The 15,148-nt window shown below is 37.5% G+C and overlaps 1 protein-coding gene across 5 annotated transcripts in view; it reads left to right on the top strand.

Annotated features, from left to right (window-relative positions):
* The window catches only part of UBR1 (ubiquitin protein ligase E3 component n-recognin 1), a 167,885-nt gene extending 153,103 nt beyond the window's left edge, over positions 1 to 14,782 (top strand). For 4 of the 5 annotated variants that reach the window (XM_079915121.1, XM_079915120.1, XM_079915123.1 and 1 more), the window contains 4 exons: positions 2,065 to 2,142; positions 8,326 to 8,496; positions 10,346 to 10,447; positions 11,984 to 14,782. In XM_079915121.1, coding sequence (XP_079771247.1) covers positions 2,065 to 2,142; positions 8,326 to 8,496; positions 10,346 to 10,447; positions 11,984 to 12,125 — 493 coding nt within the window. In that variant the 3' untranslated portion in view covers positions 12,126 to 14,782. The remainder of the gene's footprint in view (positions 1 to 2,064; positions 2,143 to 8,325; positions 8,497 to 10,345; positions 10,448 to 11,983) is intronic. The other variant, XM_079915122.1, reaches the window with a different exon arrangement.
* Positions 14,783 to 15,148: the final 366 nt, after the last annotated feature.

Below are 15,148 nucleotides of genomic sequence, written 5' to 3'. Positions count from 1 at the left end.
CAAGGACAGTTTTTATTTATTTATTTATTTATTTATTTATTTATATTTTTTGGCTGTCTTGGGTCTTTCTTGCTGTGCGCGGGCTTTCTCTAGTTGTGGTGAGCAGGGGCTACTCTTCGTTGTGGTGTGCAGGCTTCTCATTGCGGTGGCTTCTCTTGTTGCGGAGCACAGGCTCTAGGTGCGTGGGCTTCAGTAGTTGCGTCAGTGGGCCCTAGAGCACGTGGGCTTCAGTAGTTGTGGCACGTGGGCTGAGTAGTTGTGGCTCACGGGCTCTAGACCACAGGCTCAGTTGTTGTGGTGCACGGGCTTAGTTGCTCCGTGGCACGCAGAATCTTCCCAGACCAGGGATTGAACCCATGTCCCCTGCATTGGCAGGCAGATTCTTAACCACTGTGCCACCAGGGAAGTCCCCCTCAAGGACCATTTTAAATGTTACCTTCTCCCTGAAGCCTATCCTAACACATCCTCTCATATGTGTCTGTTCATGTGTGTGTATGTGTGTCCCAGCCAACACTGTAAATCACTGAACAGTAAACTCAACAGTGGCCAGAACCGCATGTTTATCTTCTTTGCGTCCCCTCCAGGGCCTGGTTTGTATTATGTACAGTCTCTGATTTTTATTCAAATTGCATTGCGTCAATAAACAAGCAGAGGAATTGACCCCAGCCTTAAATACTAACACCAGCACAATTTTTTTTTTATGGCTAAAGCAAACATTGTGAGACAGTGTGCATTTGCTACCTTCTTTTCTCATCTGTTTTCACCCCTTGAGTTCCTTTCAGCTTCTCCTTAGATGTGCATATGCTGCTGCCTAAGACTTAACCCAACTTTAGTGATTTAGAGATTATAGATCCACCTCCTGTGCTCAGATGCAGTAGTATTCACATCACCAAGAAAAGAAGAGTTTAAAATATGAGTACATATTTTAGCACTATTAATCTCACAGAAGTCGCTGTGTGCCTTTTAGACATCTACTGTTTCCCTAGCATGGTACTAAACTAAAATACTCTGAGAGAGTTAAAAGATACAATACATACACCTTTTGGTCATGGGTAGTTTATAGTCTAATTATGTACATAAATGAGATACAGTATAATAATATATGGAATATACTGTTAATGCTATAAAAATGTAAAGAGTAAATATTCTTAATGATGTAAGTTTAGTCTTAGAGGAGATAATTTTTAGCTGAACACAGAAGAGATTATAGTAGAATTTGAATTGACTGGGGTTTGAGAAGAGAATTTCATGTTATTCAGATGACCTTCCCCAGGACATGCATGCAAGGCTTTTGTCATATTACTATGGTGAGAATGAATAACATTTGCACGCATGTAACAAGTACTAAGTATATTATGTTTCACTTCAATATCTTATTGAGTTCTCAACAGCCCTTTGAGGTTCCTTGATACTATTCATTTCTTAAATCAACATGAGTATTTAATGTTTCTCTCCTCACCCACCCCCCCCCACCCCGGAAATATGTTACTAAATTGAGGGTGTGCCCTATGATTGAGAAAGTATATATGTTTATTCTCAGTTTACTGACCAGGAAATACAGGATTAGGTTCAGTGACTTGTCAGATGTTAGAGAATTTAGGATATGTAACCGAGCCTGTTTGATTTCAAAGTCTGTGTTCTTAACTACTACTTTATATTACCTTCCTAGACAGTATAGAAATATAGCTAGAACAATTTAGTCTTAGGAGATAGTAGGAGTTGGGTTTGGAGAGGAAACCAGCTGATGAAAGATCTGGAATTCTAGGCTGAAAAGTTTAGACTTAATCTAGTCAACAGTAGGAATTACTATGGATTGCAAATATGAATCCTTAAACTGTTTTTTTGGCCACGTCACACGGCTTGTGGGATCTTAGTTCCCCGACCAGACCAGGGATCAAACCCATGCCCCCTGCAGTGGAAGCACAGAGTCCTAACCACTGGACCACCAGGGAATTCCCCTCCTTTCATTATTTTTAAAACATTCTTCCTTCTGTTATTTGGTCTGTTTTTGATCTGGGCTTATTTACTCATAAAATAAAATTGCCATTTAAATTATATTTCTAGGTACCCTAGAAAAAGAAATAGTTTGATAGAGCTTCCTGATGACTATAGCTGCCTCCTAAATCAAGCTTCTCATTTCAGGTAAGAAGAAATATATATTTAAAACTTTTTTGAGCTTACAAACTCACCACCACTAGCAAACTTTTTTTAAAAGTGACCACTGAGCATCCTCTGTAACAGTGATTTTCAATCTTTTTTTTTTAATCGAGGTGAAAATCACATAACATACAATTTTGTATAATTCATTGGCATTTAGTGTATTGCCAATGTTGTGCCACCACTGTTTCTCTCTAATTTCAAAACTTTGATCACCCCAGGGAAACACCTTGCATCCACTAAATAATCATTCTCCATCCCGCTCTTTCCCGATTCTGTAGTAACTGATAATCTGCTTTCTGTCTCCATGGATTTGCCTATTCTAGATATATTATATAAAAGGAATCATACAATCTATGACCTTTTGTGTCTGGCTTTCTTCACTTAGTATGTCTTTGAGGTTCATTCAAGTTGTAGGATGTATCAGTACTTCATTCCTTTCTTGGCTAAATAATATTTCATTGTATGTATATACCAAAGTTCATTAATCTATTCATCCATTGGTGGGCATTTAGGTTGTTTCCCTCTTTTGACTATTATGAATAATGCTCCTACAAACATTCATGTACAAGTTTCTGGTAGGACATATATTTTAATTTTTCTTGGGTATATATACCTAGGAGTAGAATGCTGGGTCATTACGGTAATCCTATGTTTAACATTTTGAGGAACCATTAAACTGTCTTCCACAATGGCTGCACCATTTTACATTCCCACCAGAATGTATGAGGGCTCCTATTTCTCCATATTCTCACCAGCACCTTTTATTTTCTCGTTTGTTTGTTTGTTTGTTTTTTAATTAAAGTGATCCCAGTGGGTGAAAAATGGTAGCTCACTGCGGTTTGATATACATTTCCTTAATGATCAAGGATGTTGAACATCTTTTTGTGTGCTTGTTACAGATTTGTATATGTTCTTTGGAGAAATATGTGTTCAAGTTTTTTGCCCATTTTGTTTATTTATTTTTCATTTATTTTTTTATTTTTTAATTGGGGTATAGTTGTTTTACAATGTTGTATTAGTTTCTACTGTACAGCGAAGTGGAGTTCCCTGTGCTATACAGCAGGTTCTCATTAGTTATCTATTTTATACATATTAGTGTATATATGGTAATCCCAAGCCCATTTTATAATTGGACTATCTTTTTTGTTGTTGAGTTGTAAGAGTTCTTTTTATTTTCTGGATATTAAACCCTTATTAGATTTTAATTTGCAAATATTTCCTCCTATAAGTTGTGTTTTCATATTCTTCATAGTGTCCTTTGATGTATGAGTCCATCTTATGTTTCTTTCTTTTGTTGCTTGTGCTTTTGGTATCAAAACTAAGAATTTGTTGCCAAATCTGAGATCATGAAGATTTATTCCCATGTTTTTTCCAAATAATTTTATAGTTTTAGCTCATATTTAGGATGTGAATCTGTTTTGAATTAATTTTTGGAATAAGGTAAGAGGTACAACTTCATTCTTTTTTCCATGTGGTTTCCAGTTGTCCCAGCACCATTTTTGGACACTGTTTTTTCTCCCTCATTAAATAGTTTTGGCACCTGCTTTGAAAATCAGTTGGTCACAGATGTTTGGGTTTATTTCTGGACTCTCAATTCTGTTCCATTGGTCTATAAGTCTATCCTTATGCTAGTACCACATTTTTTAATTACTGTACCTTTGTAGTAAGCTTTGAAATTGTAACATGAGAGCTTTCCAACTTTTTCTTTTTCAATATTGTTGTGACTATTTCGGGTCCTTTGCGATTAAATTGGAATTTGAGAATTGGCTTTTTCATTTCTGCAAAAGAGCAATTGGGATTTTAATAGAGATTGCATTAATCTATAGATTGCTTTGGAGAGTGTTGCCTTCTTAACAATATTAAATCTTCCAGTCCATGAACATGGATGCCTTCTATACTTAGGCCTGCTTGAATTTCATTCAGTGATGTTTTGTAGTTTTCAGCGTACAAGACTTTTCCCTCCTTGATTATATTTATTCGTAGGTATTTTATTCTTTTGAAAGCTATTGTAAATGAAATTGTTTTCTTAATTTCCTTTTTGGATTGTTCATTGCTGGTGTATGTATGTATGTATGTATGTATGTATTTATTTTTGGCTGCATTGTGTGTTTGTTGCTGCACGCGGACTTTCTCTAGTTGTGGTGAGCAGGGGCTACTCTTTGTTGCGGTGCACGGGCTTCTCATTGCAGTGGCTTCTCTTGTTGCAGAGCACGGGCTCTAGGCACATGGGCTTCAGTAGTTGTGGCTCGCGGGCTCTAGAGCGCAGGCTCAGTAGTTGTAGTGCACGGGCTTAGTTGCTCCGCGGCATGTGGGATCTTCCTGGACCAGGGCTCGAACCCCGAGTCCCCTGCATTGGGAGGCGGATTCTTAACCACTGCACCACCAGGGAAGCCCTGCTGGTGTATTTAAACACAACCGATTTTTGTCTGTTGATCTTGTACCCTGCAACTTTCCTGATTTCCACTAGGTTTTTTTTGTTGTTGTTAATGGTTTCTTTCAAAGAGCATATTTAGGAGAGTTAATTTAAAGTCTTTGTTTATTATGTCTCATGGCTGGGCTTCCTTAGGGATGATTTCTGTCAGTCTCTTTTTGGTTTCCTGTGAATGGGCCATACTTTTCTGTTTCTTTGTAAGCTTTGTTGAGAATGGGACATTTTGAGTATTGTAACATAATAACTCTGGAAATCAGATTCTTACCACATCCCAGGAATTACCATTGTTGCTTGATAAGGCTGTAGTTATCTGTTTGTTTTAGTGACTTTTCCAAACTATTTTTGCAAAGACTCTATTCGTTGTGTGTTCACTGAAGTCTCTGTTCCATTATCTCTGTGGTCAGCCAGTAACTGACAGAGATTTCCTTAAATGCCTGGACACAATAAGAAAAAAAAAAAAGAGAGAAGAAAAGATATAAAGACTATCTACCTCTTTAACTCCCCTCTACTACCATCACCGCCAAGGAAGCTGCTTCAGCCCACGGGAGCTGAAACAATGGTTAGTTTCTGTGCCAGCCCCTCAGTGAACTGCCAGGCAAAACTAAACATACAACCCTAATTTTTGAACACAAGGTCCCTCTTGCCCACCTTGGCACCAGCATGCTGCACCAGGATTGTGGGCAGCCACGCCCATAGCTACCTGCTGTGGGGCTGGGGGATAAGGGATGGTAACCACTACACAGAATGCCAAAATTCACTGAAATTTACTAGCCTCATTTTTGTCAAGCACTCCTCTGGACACTGCAAGTGTTTGTCCTGACTCTGAGTTCCCAGAATAATTGCTTCAGACAGTTCTTGCCAGATCAGTAGTTGTTCTGGTACAGGAACCTCACTGTTCTCAACTTCCCAAGCAAGTAGCAGTCTTAGAAATATCTTTTATACATGTGTCTTTAAACACTGTTTTACATGCATTACAGTGTGGTGACCACATTCATTCACTGAAATGACACTGAAGAACACTTTTTTTTCCCAAACACAATCTTATATGGAAGCTCATTGTAACAGTCAAACAGATAACATTGTGACTCAAAGTGCAAGCCTGGGTACTGGAAAGAGGAATAGCCTTTTAGCCCCTTAGCCTTTTCTGGCACCATGTTCCTCCTACCTCAATCAGATTAAACACTACTCTAAAGCAGTGTTTCCTAAACTTCCTTTTATCTTCATCTTCCCTTTCACTGATCACTTTCAAATCAAAAAAATACTGGCTGATAAAGACGAGTGAGAAGCAATAAAAACAAGTTACATTGTGCTCATTGCTAATACCATGTATGAATTACCTTTATAAGAGAACAACATGAGCTTAAACTCATGATGCTCTGTGATAAAATTATGTTCAATAAGGTTAACAGTAATTTTTGTTTTGCGTTCTGTAATATGATGCAATTTATTTGAATAGCATAAATTAATGAGCAGCACCACCACCAGTGAAATGTCACTGAATGGAGAAATCATATTTGTATCTGCTTCAGCCATTGGTTTGTGAATATTTCATATTTGAATCACAATGCATCATCTTGAAAATAATAAGACAAAATTATTATTGATGTAGTTCTGTATCCTTGACAATCCAGTAGCATCACACATCACCCATAGCAAACCAAACTGATAATGATGACGTGGAACTAGCAGTAACTAGTAATTAAAAGGCAAGAATCTCAGTAGCTTGAAAATCAAAGCCTATTCAAGACTCCGTTGATAATGTACTGGTGACAAGGCATTGTTTTCCCAAATTACAGAAATTCCAAAGCTCAGTTAGGCGTTTTGTAATGTTCCTGAGCTTTGTGCAACAGCTAAACTTCTTACTAAACTTAATTAGAGCTCTCAGTAAACACAACTAACTCTCAAATTTAAGGATACTAATTAATAATTCCAGTTAACTGCCTTGATCTATAAGGTGACTTAGTCTTTATAACTATATGTTAAATAACTTGCTGTCATTTGAAGGACTCAAAAGGAGAGATTGCATTTCAGGGTCATCTTAAGGGCTTGAAGAGCCCTTCTTTGGCCCACTCTGAGAATCACCACCCTACAGAATGACTAAGGAAATTCTCTTATTTAGTTATAACCATTGCTTTGAGCCACAAAGCCAGGGGGTTTAACTGGCCCATCAGGGGCTTGGGCAGCCCATAGTTCAGCCTCTATTACCAGTTAGAATTGACCTCAATTTCAGCTCCCTTGCTGCTTGTCTCAGGCAGATTAAGGTCAGCCAACTAAAGAAGTGACTGAATCACTTTACCTCTCAGCCCTCCAAAAATTAGCTGGATGATTTCAGAGACTGCGTCCAGCTCCAAATTCAGTGATTTTCCTAATCTTGGGGCTGCATTGGTATCACAGATACCCTGTGAATAGATATTGTTTTCTAGTCATTCAAGGGTATCATGCTGTTGGCTCTGAGAAGAGTGTTAATCATTAATCACAGTGACGATGCTCCTGAATGATATTAGTACTTACTGGTTTCAAGTAAAAATAATAATAAATCTTATGCTCTCTTCCAGTTTTATTGTTACTACTAGTTTCCATTAAGACTGAGTCATCTCTAGTGTAGGAGGGTGGCTGGTCAGTACTGTATTTCAGGGGCATCACTCCCATTTTCCTCTATAGGATGGGACTCAGCCATCCTGTGCTAAAAGTTAAAGAAGATGTTGGCTTTATCCAAAAAGAGCAACACCCAGGGAGTGAAAATAACCCTCTCATCTACAGGAGACAGGAATGGAATACCTATGCAGGGAGTCCCTCTGCTCGTGTGTAGAGAATAGTGATTTTCTTATCTTGCCTAAGAAAGTGGGCATCAGAGAATAAACTGTTAATACCATATTAGAGATTTGTTTTGGTGCTCTTTATTCTGACCCAATTGTGGACATCAATGGCTCTCTCCTGGGGTTGCATTTATTTTTTTCTGTCCAAATTGATGCTTGCTTTATGTCCATTATACAGCAGAGATAGGAGTATAAGAAGCTCCTTTTACAAAGATAGCCATTATCACTTTAATTCAGAGAGTGATACCCCTCTTGGGGGCATTATAGCAAGGCTCTAGCATGCCACTGTGTCAAATGGCCAGATCTCATAGTACTACTTGGTTCAAACAAGTAAACTTTGTCACTTTTTCTTTCCCAAGACTTGGCTGTGTTTCACAGGTGGAAAGGTGCGTCAGCTCAAAGACTGCAGTCTCCCCTTTCAACCCTAAAGATCTCAATACTTCAAAGAAGTGGGGGAAATGTGTTTAAACCCTTACTGAAAATTGTGGTTAAAACAACAACAGTAATTGTATACCTTCAAGGTCATTGCTCCAACATTGAGACACAAGATTGACTAAACCAATCCAGAGGGGGAGCTGACTGTAAATTGGTCGTGTCAGATGAAGACTGGATTCTCTAAATGCATCTCAATCTCAAGGCATATTTAAGTGCCACACTTTGTGGGAATTCGCAGAACACTGCATATTTAAAAATAAATTTTCTTACTATGAATTAATCAGAAGACTTTTTGTTATCTTCTTAAGGAAAAGTATTAAAAAGGAATCATCTAATTAAATGTTTCCTTGTGTTTTAAGAGCTTTCTTCGCTGCAAAGCAGCCAGTGATGAAAACACTGCTAATACATCTAAAACACTGCTAACTGATTATATCATGCTTTTATTATTTCTCCACCATACTGAATGTTTTCTTCCCTTTTGAGGTGCCCACGGTCTGCAGATGACGAGCGAAAGCACCCTGTCCTCTGTCTTTTCTGCGGAGCCATACTGTGTTCTCAGAACATTTGCTGCCAAGAAATTGTGAATGGAGAAGAGGTGGGAGCTTGCATTTTTCATGCCCTTCACTGTGGAGCTGGAGTCTGCATTTTCCTAAAGTAAGTAGGAAGCTTCATAATGAATGTAGGGAATCTGAATCCAGTCTGGAGGCCATCATGGCAGGACAGTATGTTGATAGGATATGATCTCTCAGAAGTTAGAGCATAGACCTGTTATTCACATGCAATTGCATTTGAAAAGATACTTAAGTATCTTCTCAAATGTAAATAATAGTTTAAAAAATATGAAGTAAGTAGTTTGAAAAATAAGGAGTTAAAAATTGGAATCTGTTCACATTTTCATTATTTGTGGAAAACCTTAAATATGGTAGACTTGAAATGAAACTGAGTTATTTGTATTGAGGTGGATGGACCTATAGTCTGTCATACAGAGTGAAGTAAGTCAGAAAGAGAAAAACAAATACCATACACTAACACATATATATGGAATCTTTAAGGAAAAAAAGGTTCTAATGAACCTAGGGGCAGGACAGGAATAAAGATGCAGAGGTGGAGAATGGACTTGAGGACACAGGGAGGGGGAAGGGTAAGCTGGGATGAAGTGTGAGAGAGTAGCATTGACATATATACACTACCAAATGTAAAATAGATAGGTAGTAGGAAGCAGCCGCCGCATAGCACAGGGAGATCAGCTCGGTGCTTTGTGACCACCTAGAGGGTTGGGATAGGGAGGGTAGGAGGGAGATGCAAGAGGGAGGGGATATGGGGATATATGTATACGTATAGCTGCTTCACTTTGTTATACAGCAGAAACTAACACATTGTAAAGCAATTACACTCCAATAAAGATGGTAAAAAAAAATGGAAACGTGAAATATGATAGGCTTTATATTGATTACTCTGGTATTGTGTAAAAATCAGGTATAGTGAAAGAGTTTAGAGTCCTAAAACTTGTATTTTCAAAGGACATGTACATTGTTACTTTATGTTGTCCTTTGAATGTTTTAATTTGCTTCACTTCTTCTACCAACCAACCATTGTTTTCCCTGGTGTCTTAGCAAATGACTGAGAACAGACCAATAGTCTCTCATATTTATGAAAGAAGAGTGCAAGTTTCCTGAGAGAGAGAAAAAATTCAAAGTGGATGCATGTGCTCTTTCTTTCCATTCTCCCCATGTAATCTAGTTTCTGTTTACATAAACCCAAACATCTCACTCACTAGGGAATATGTAATCACTGCCAATCAGCATCTGTTGGAACAAGGAGAATAAGTGTATGCAAGCAAAGCCCAAACACCTATTTTCTTCTAGGGTACCTACAGCGATTAAACCCACTACCTATTCCAACTGTTTATTTTATAATTTCTCTCTAGAGTACTTATCTCTTATGTACACGAACATTATTTTTTATTTTTCCATTTCTCTGCTGTAAGAGTCCCAAGTACCTTCAGGGTTACAGTGGTTCTTCATAATGTGCACTGTTGGAGGCTGGCTCTAACCAGAAAAGGCTCGACACTTCCATAGATGACCTTCTTTCTGGCCCAGGGTTATCAGACTAGGAGATGTGGTTCTATTCTTCTGTTAAGCTCCCTCCCCCGCTCCAGGTCATAGGTCAGGAAATAGAACAGAAACAACCCCAGCCACCATCTTCCAGGGTACCTATGGTTCACATAGGACAGTCTCCTTCCTCTCTTCAGTATATTTAGTCAGTATTACTGACTGATCCCATTTCCCTAAGTCCATTGATCCTTTCCCATAGCTTCAACAAAAATAGCAATGTTCATTCTCTTTTATTTAGACAAAACACGATTTAGTCTGTTTGTCTATATTGTCTTTATACTGAATTCTTAACAGATACCATGTCTTTTCTCTAGATTAACTTTGACACAGTGCCTGTCATTTGCATACATGCACTTAGTAATATTTCTGTTGGTTGTTTTGTCCCTTAGAATCAGAGAATGTAGAGTAGTCCTGGTTGAAGGTAAAGCCAGAGGCTGTGCCTATCCAGCCCCTTATTTGGATGAATATGGAGAAACAGACCCTGGCCTGAAGTAAGTTTTTAAAATTTTACTCACATTATTGTACATGGATGGTGGCAGCTCTTTAAACACAAAAGCTAATACTGAGAGATATTTTTAAATAGCTATAAATTGAAAATATTAAATATGATGCCATCCTAAATGTAACACATAATTTTCAACAAGTTTGTGCTTCTCCAAAATTTTTAGACCCCCGCCATCCTAATGTTTGAATGCTCTATTATTTTTAATCAACCTTTCTTCAGAATTACTTAGAAGGTTTAATTGACGCTGATGTATAAAAGAAAGAAATCTGTAGTATCCAGTGAGAGAGTTTGGTTTAAAATGGATATTCATTGTTTCCATTGCAATACTTGAAACTTTTTATTAGCCAGCTATGTCAGCCTTCTTTGCTTTTAAACATTAGCAAAAATGCTTAGAATCCTGTAATTTTCTGTATCCTTCACTGGTGTTAGGAACTGGAGTACCACTCATGGGTATGAGAAAAAGGAGGTAAGGCCACAATGGTCCCAAAAGTACATATAGTTAAAGATTAGATCCCCTTACCATAAGCTCTTTTTGTTTAACTAAAAGTTTGTTCTTTTGAAATTTTGGGTTGGCCAAAAAAGTTTGTTCGGGATTTTTGTAACATCTTAACGGAAAAATCCGAACTTTTTCATCATCCCAATATATTATTCAGAATGAATCGGCTTATTGGATGAGGCTTAGAACCTCTTTGTTCATACGGAGATTTGTTTTTATTGTAACAGCTTTTGACCTGTATAGAGAAAGTCTTTGGATTCAGGAAGAAAAAGGTGGGTGGTGGAAGTAGTTAATGATTGAGGATAAGAGGCCTGTGTTGTTCCAGAAAGGTACAAAGAAGCAGAATTTTTAAGTTAGTTAGGCAATATGAAAATACCTAACCAGCTGAGACATGTTAGTGCCCCAGGGATGAGAGTCTCACAGTTCTCCATCATTGGCAACAGCCAGACTTCAGTCATTTTGGATTAGCTGTTATACAGTGTTACAAACTGTGCAACCTTAGAATTGGTGTGGAGTAATTTTATTTAAGTACTTGCTAATCACCAGCAAGTTTGTTGTGTCATAAAGACAATAATAACTAAGTATTTCTGAGGAGCAGCGTATAATTTGAGGGCTTAGTGTTACACCTCAGACCTAACCTCTACCGTCCAAAGATCAGAAATCAAAGCTGGATAAACTATAAGAGGCCAGAAAGCCATTAAAGACCTACTCAGGCTAACCACTCTAAAAAGAATAGAACTGCTTCAAGTTATAAACCTTTCTAGCCATTTAAATGGGATCCCATAATGCCCATGGTATACTTGACCTATTTTTCTGAATAATCAAGGAGTAAGTTTCTTCTTCATTAGCTAAGTAACTTATCGAGTTTATAGTGATCAGTGGTGAAGGGAAAATATACCTTTTAAAACCTTGTCCTGGTGATTCCTTCCCAGTTCCAAGAACATCTCAAAAGTTCAGACTAATTTAAACAATAAAGATGTAGTAGTTATTTGATTCAAGCTTACATGTTTTTTTCTCCCCCTGAAGGAGGGGCAACCCCCTTCATTTATCTCGTGAGCGGTATCGGAAGCTCCATTTGGTGTGGCAGCAACACTGCATCATAGAAGAGATTGCTAGGAGCCAGGAAACTAATCAGATGTTATTCGGATTCAACTGGCAGTTACTGTGAGCTCCAACTCTGCCTGGGGAGAATCACGAATGAAGACAGTAATGAAGACTGATTCAAAATTATGGAGACCTTATTGAGGGCTGGGGAAGGGTTGGAGGGTCTTTTGCTCCATGTCCAGATTCACATACATCAATAAAATATTCCTTAATGGAATATTTCTTTCAATTAATGAACATATGCTTAAAGCAAAAAAAAAAAAGACATAGATTAATCTATTTTATGTTCCAGAACACTAAAGAAATGCTTCTTCACCCCCAAGTGTCTGATTCTGCTAATAGTTCCAGAAAACTTATTTCCCTTCGTAATCTGTCCCACTTCACTTCATCCACCTGATAAATGAAGTCACATCAAGCAGTTGTGGGCATTCTTATATGTTGGTTGACTCTTCTACAATTTGTATTTGGTGTTTCCCCCCCAAATTTAATTTAGCTAATGGATCACTGACAAGATTTAATAATCTGTGTTAGTCTTCCTTGCAGCTAAAGAGAAATTCAGAAACCATGCAGTGTACTTCAATTGAGAAAGTTTTCCAAAAAGTAAAAATTTTATAATTTCTCTCTTAAGGAAATGCCCCTAAAGTGCCACTTACTGTTTCAGCCAGAAATTAAACTATATTTCTATATGGACAAAGTTTCCATTTCTAAGGCAAATTTCTGCCAGTGTGGAAAAGCTTTTTTTTTTCCTACTGTAGACCTCAAGAAGAGTTAGGATAATGTATTTATTATTTATCCCTGATGAAACAAAGCCTGCAGTCCTCACCTCTGATGGTGAGGATTAGCTTTATTGCATTTTGAAATTATACTTTCCATTTTCCAAAGGCAAGTTTTTCAAATAAGTTCACTTATCTCTTGATTGTGACATGACTCTATTTGACTCAGAAACCTGATGCAGTTCTGATGTAAACTATCTATAGAATGAAGCTAAGAAAATTCCCCCAATGAATGGATCATGGCAGCTGTAAATTAGAACAATCAGATTTAAGCCTGTTCTGTAACATTCTGTGTCTTTGTAAGACAGATCCTTCATTTGTTATCTGTGTGCAAACTTTTCATAAACTCTGGATATATGAATAGTATAACCAACAAAAAAAGCCATGTGGTCAGTAGTCTGTGTCCTGTTAAAACATGCTGTGGTTGAGCCATCTTGTTCATAAATAACAGAGCTCTCCGGCATCTGTGCATAGACTTCTTGGTTTTTGGCTTTAACTTTTTATATCAAGAACTTATGATATAAAACAGCAGGCAGAAGATAGATTGAAATCTTATATTTTAGCTTCTGTTGTCTCTGGGGTAATGTTAGGAGTTCGAAAGATACATTCAAAGACCGTCTTATTTTGCCTTTGGTGACCATGGTCATGTATGTGTATAAATGTTTTCCTACCTTCTTTTTGCTCAGCAAAGGCAAGCAAATAAAAATATATTTGCAAAGTGATTGATGATGTACATTTTGGGTTAGATTTTTATGGTATTCTTATGTAAAGTAAAGAAATTCTGGATTTTACAATAAGGGATTGGCATGAACAGGCATCAGAATCACAATCATGTTTCTACCTGAATAATTATTATTCAGAAGGTATCAGAAAATAGATACAACTCCAATAAACAGTTTCTAACTATTGATGGGTGAGGATTACAAATTTCAGTATTCGGTTTGTCAAATTTGCCAGTATGATTAAATGATTATAACATTTCCTTTTACTTCTTATATAATTTTGTTGGGTGGATTGTCTGACTGGGAAGTCTGAGCCAGCCTAGGCAACAGAAGATGCTGACTTCTGCCCTAATTGATTGGTCCCAGTTTAGCAAAGATAAATTGATTTTTTATTTCTAACCTTTTTCTATCCACTTCATAAATTCTACGGTTAAGCTCTCAAGCTGCCAGAGGGACTGTCCTGCAATGGCCAGTCAGATCTTTACTGCCAAAGAACCCATTTCCTATTGAGTTCCATTTCCTGAGATTGATTCAGATCTCTGCACTGTAGATGAACATACATCTCTCAGTGCTGCCCCCAGCCCAAGGGATTTCTAATTATATTCAAATATCCTAGTTGTTTGCCTTCATCATTGGAAACAGTTTAATTAAGCATATGAAGTTTACTTAAAAATGAGCAAAAAGTCACTTTATTTTCTTTAGTGTAGTATGTGGAGGAACTGGTTCAACAGGATGGCTCCAAAACTGTGTTTTTTGAATGTTTGGTGAGGGGCTAGCAGAAATTTTAATGATACAGTGACGAAAAACATATATCTGTATAACTAATTTATTATCGTGGTGTATGGGCTGAGTTCACCCTTTAGTGGTCATTTGTCATTTCATAACAACTATGCATTTTGGTTCACTGTGATGATGATCTATATTTAGTGACTGCCACATATTTATACCACTGATTCAAATTCCATCCATGATACAAATAATGCATATATTGATATCTTTTATTGCAAAATGTAAATTTAAAACTTGTATAATGTTCTGTGCTTTTTGAAATAAAATATCTTATATGTGTATATTTAAAAAGAAAAAAGGGACTTCTCATGTTTGGGGATTTGGGTTTGAAGTATAAAAAAGTATACCTAGAAAGGAGCTATAGCTAAAAGTTATCTTTGTCAGCCCAGACAAATTCTTTAAAAGACATAGGTATTTAGTGTAATGGTCTCCAAACATTTTGACCATACAGTCTATCAGTAAATAATTTTTAAGATGCATATTTTACATATATATGCATATGTTCAACTGTAAGAATTAAGATTACAGATGGGGGTGGGAATAAGCCAAAATCAGATAATTTTACATTATCAAAATAATGCAAAATTATTACAACCAACAAAAAATGGGAGCAAAGGGATGAGTAGGTGGAAAGTTAAATAAGCTCACTGAGGGCTTCCCTGGTGGCGCAGTGGTTGGGAGTCCGCCTGCCGATGCAGGGGACACGGATTCGTGTCCCGGTCTTGGAGGATCCCACATGCCGCTGAGCCTGTGCGTCCAGAGCATTACATAGAAGTAAAAAGATAGCACTTGAAGCTGAGAAA

This window comes from Stenella coeruleoalba (genome assembly GCF_951394435.1).
Source record: "Stenella coeruleoalba genome assembly, chromosome: 2".
Lineage (NCBI taxonomy): Eukaryota > Metazoa > Chordata > Mammalia > Artiodactyla > Delphinidae > Stenella > Stenella coeruleoalba.
This window is presented reverse-complemented; position numbering and strand designations above follow the sequence as displayed.